Source organism: Vigna angularis, chromosome 7, assembly GCF_016808095.1.
Source record: "Vigna angularis cultivar LongXiaoDou No.4 chromosome 7, ASM1680809v1, whole genome shotgun sequence".
Lineage (NCBI taxonomy): Eukaryota > Viridiplantae > Streptophyta > Magnoliopsida > Fabales > Fabaceae > Vigna > Vigna angularis.
In genome coordinates, this window is record NC_068976.1 from 11,100,834 (window position 1) to 11,105,513 (window position 4,680).

The window sequence follows — 4,680 nt, forward strand, 5'->3', positions numbered from 1 at the left end:
AGCTGGGTTGAAGGTTAAGGTGATTCAGTTTGGGCTAAAGGTCAAAGCGAGTCGGTTAAGGCCAAATTTGGAGTCGAGTCAATCCCCATCGAAGGTCGAGCCAAGTAGGTCTCGACCGAAGGTGGAACTGAGTCGGTCCAGGTCCAAGGTCTTGCCAAGTCATCTCGGGCCATGGTCAAGCTAAAGCAGCACAGTCCCAAGTTAAGCCAAGTCAAACCATGCCCAAGTTGAATCAAGTTGACTCAAGCCTAAGTTGACATGGACCTAAGTTAAGTCAGATCGATTTGGATTTAAGTTAACTCAAGTCAATTTTGGCCAATGTTAAAATGAGACTACCTAAATCCAAGTTAAGTTAGTGAAACAAACCTAAGTCAATAAAAATTGAGTTGGATTTAGGTCGAGTCGAGTTACCTTGACTTTAGGTTGAATCAAGTCGACTGAACCGATATTTAGTACATTTTATATTAAATCAATCTCACAAAATTTAGTATATAGAAAGAGTGAATTTAATATTTCATCCCATTTAAATTGGATTAAAAAAAATCAAATCCAGTTATAATGGATTTGAATTACAGATTCTATTATTTTATTTAATCTAAACCAGATTTAAAAAAATTAAATCCCCAACCACCCTTAAACACTAAGTACACTTCAAATTTAACAGAAAAAAAAAAATTTAGCATCATGTGATAAAAAAAATTTGATGACAATGGAAATATATTAGTTACAGTATATATACTGGATATAAATATATCACTGCATAAAAGACAACTTCAATTATTGTGAAGAATAGCTTTAGGCAGATGTCACCCTTAAGATTTGATGGGTAACCCAATCCATAACTCCCATGCAATTCAATATAGATTGAACTTTCGGATTGGACCAAAAATATATTCTCTTGCACAATCAAAAGTCCACAGTTCCATTATTTCAGTACCAATAATTGATATCATCTACAACTTTTACCTCTTTCTCTATCTTTTTCATATCTACACATTTAACAAATATTACCCCTAGATCAAATACTTCTTAAAAAATATTGGTCTTCACAAACATCCCACTGTACAAACACGTAGTAAAGGTGTATATTACAAAATTTGAGTCACTCAAACAAAATTTCCAAACGATGTATGGAGGTGATCCTGCACAACAAGAATAATTAAATTATTCTTTTTTCTGCAAAATCAACTAGAATAACTAATCAATTTCCTCAAGAACAACCTAAAAAGGAACAAAAAAGGTGCACAGATAATGTTATCTTGGCCCTGAAAGCCTAACAGCAGAAAGATTGGCTTCACTGTTACAATCTGATGGTCCTGAAGAAGTGCCGGCATCACTGTTTGGGTAAAACTGAGAACCAGGGACAGAACAACTTGGTGGCTTAGAAACAGTGCATAGACCCTCTAGCATTTGGACAACTTTGCTCATAGAAGGCCTCAAAGACATGTCTTCTTGTATGCACCACAATGCAACTTTCACAGCAGTTTCAACCCTCTCATCATTTTCATTAGTTTCCAGCTTTGAGTCAACAATCTCTCTTACCCTCCCTTCTTCCATCATCTTAAAAGCAAAAGATGGGAAATGGGATTTCTCAAAAGTTTCCCTTTGATCATAGTTTTTCCTCCCTCCAATGATCTCTAGTAACACCATGCCATAGCTATAAACGTCACTTTTCTCTGATATGGGACAGTTTGTGATCCATTCAGGTGCAAGATACCCTCTTGTGCCTCTAAGTGTTGTGAAAACATGGCTTTGTTCCCGTGTCATGAGCTTAGCTAAGCCAAAATCAGAAACCTTGACCAGGAAGTTATCATCTAGAAGCACATTTTCTGGTTTGATGTCACAATGGATAATCTTTGAGTCACAATCTTCATGGAGGTAAGCAAGTCCTTTTGCTGTTCCAAGTGCTATGTTATACCTTGTATCCCAATCCAACACAAATTCATCTCTGTGATTGTTGAATATCCATTTATCCAATGATCCATTGGCCATGTACTCATAAGCAAGAAGTCTATGAGACCCTTCAGCACAGAACCCTTTGAGCCTTACTAAATGGTGGTGATGAATGCTCCCTATAATGCTAACTTCAACCCTGAACTCTTTCTTCCCTTGGCCAATTCCTTCCAACTTCTTCACTGCTAGTTGAGTACCATCCGGTACAACTCCTTTGTAAACTGATCCAAAACCCCCTTCTCCTAGCTTCACTGAGAAGTTACTTGTTGCAGTTTTTAGATCATTGTAGCTGTAACGGATTGGCATGCCGGTTAAACCCTCCAAGAAATCGTCATCTTCTGAATTCTCTTCAGGAGACTCAGGCAAATCTTCCTTTTTCCTGAAACATCTATGTGCCACAAACAGCATAACAGAAATGATAACCAATGTTGCTATCACAATGATCACAACAACTATTGCCTGCACAGTGCTGCTTCCACTGCGTCCAGTGTCTCCATCACTAGATACCACCTTAATGTAGGACACCAAACCAGAATCTTCGACAGATTTCTCAAAGCTTCCAATCCAGTCCAATAGGAAACAGTTCCCTGAACTAGTGTTGAAGAACATAGCAAGGCATGAGCATTTTGTACTGCAAGAGGTTTTGCACCCAATTAAATCAGTCTTTGAAGAGGGTGGTACAAACCCAAGTGCAAAGTAATTGAGTCGATCATCAGCTTTGAGGAGCTCTATGGTGCCTTTTGAGCTGCAAGGAGAGTCAAACCCGGGTTTGCAATTAGGACTAGAGCTAAGAACAGAAGGGCAGGTGCATTTCTTTTCACCACTGCATATGTAATAGGGATCACAAGGTTCTGGGGTGCTGCAAGAATCTTGTGGTATTCTTCTTGGTGAGGCAAGTCCAGTTTGGAGAATAGAGAATGTGATGATGCCGTCACTCCCCAAAACTAAACTCCAAGTTCCATTTGAATCTGATTCTTCGGAAAAATCAAATTGCCACAATAAGGATTTAGTTTCATCATAAAAGCTCCAGGAGCTTGCATTAAGGGTAGCTGAAGCCACCACATCACCACTTTTGTGGATGATTTTTTTGCGGCTATCCTCCTTCATAGACCAATAAGGCTGTGGAGTTTGTAAACCAGTGGAGAGAATGGCATTGCCAGATTCAATCCGAAGAACATAGGTCAAGTTGTTAGGACCAGGTTCACTGATAAGCTTCATTCCCTCAATGAAGTACTGCATTGGCAACAAGGTATCTGTTGGGTGGCTGAAACTCTGCCAAATCACGCTACTATCCTTCCCTAGCAAAACCAAGTTTCCAGTGTCTTTCAATTCCATTGAAGAAACCCTCTTGCCTTCTGTACCTGGAGACCACACCACTGTTGATCCTTTAAGCAAGTAGATATTTCCCTTCTCATCAAACACAAATTTATCAGAGTTGGAAACAGGAAGATCCCTATTTGCTACCCAAACCACTGTCTTTGAGCCCATGTGGACAATTGCCAGTCGAAACAATGTGATGTCATTTGAAGTGGTGACAAAGCCAAATCCAAATTCTCCTTTGTATGAAACGAGCAAAATGCCGTTCTTGTCAATCCAAATCATTTGAGAACCTTCAATCGGCGGATGGGTTTTGCCAAACCTAGGAGTACTAGTCAAAACTACTTCAGACGAAAGAAGGACACACAACAAAAGGGTATCCATAACACTGAAGAGATACCACAGTTTTCCCATGGTTTTCCTTCAACACCCTTTTACCCTTTGGGGAAATTAAATCTCATGAAGGAAAAAAAGAAAAGCAAGAAACTAGGAATCCATTAACAAGAGAGAAGAGGGTTGAAAGAGTCCACAACAATAACATCCTTACAATCACACAAGTTTATACAATGAAAGGAACTTTCTAAGTATCTACGCTGATTTTTCTTCTTTGACTGCATGGTGAAAAAGAAATATGGCACAGAAAAAGATGCAAATAAAAAGTATCTGAACAAAGAGAAGGCAAAAAATTCCTCTGTTCACACTTGACCGACTCAGCCACCCTTCAGGCAGCTGAATTCCGTTCTTTATTAAAACCTTGTGGAATGGAAGAAGAATAAACAGAAGCTAGAAGATGGGATGAAAGACCTCTTTGAAGGAAGACCAATAAGAAGAGTGTAAATGGGTGATAAAAAGTAGTTGGCAGTGCATTTATTTGGTTTGATTGTGATAAGTTAAAGAAGAGAAATAGCAGAAGGTGGTAGGGAAGTAGGAAATGAATTAGAAAGAAATCATAATCAATGCTAAACTGTGCATCAGTTGAAGCAAAATGAATGGAGAAGTACAATATATTATGAATAAAATGATATAATGTGTCTGCTATGAGTTCATTATGACTGTGGCTTTGCATACAGCTGATAAACTTTGCCACTTGGGGAAGCTTTTTGTGAATTGAGTCAAATCAATTCGATGGATCGATCTGTGTTTTGCTTTTAACCTGTTTGTGGAGAAAAAATGGGTGGACCAAATTGATCAACCTTAAATACGATATATACGTGTAAAAGGTGTTGTAGACTTTTGATACAGACCAAGTTATTCCATGTCTTTACCTTACTAGTTTACTGGTGTTGCCATGTGCAAAAGTTTTTATCTTTGGCCGATACAACCTTCTGATTTTAATTAAGAGTATTTTAATCTTAAAATAATTAACACTATGTATTAAGTTTTATACAAGGGAACAAGTTAACTAGTCTT

At 38.2% G+C, this 4,680-nt stretch overlaps 1 protein-coding gene across 1 annotated transcript; it reads right to left on the reverse strand.

Annotated features, from left to right (window-relative positions):
- Positions 1 to 1,045: 1,045 nt before the first annotated feature.
- Positions 1,046 to 4,376, reverse strand: LOC108323207 (G-type lectin S-receptor-like serine/threonine-protein kinase SD2-5). Its single transcript, XM_017555577.2, has one exon. It carries the CDS (start codon positions 3,682 to 3,684, stop codon positions 1,255 to 1,257), a length of 2,430 nt encoding a protein of 809 aa, XP_017411066.1. The 5' UTR covers positions 3,685 to 4,376; the 3' UTR covers positions 1,046 to 1,254.
- Between the last annotated feature and the right edge of the window lie 304 nt (positions 4,377 to 4,680).

Bases quoted from the DNA above. Each gene is read 5' to 3' on its own strand.
- LOC108323207 (XM_017555577.2), bottom strand. From the start codon at position 3,684: ATGGGAAAACTGTGGTATCTCTTCAGTGTTATGGATACCCTTTTGTTG.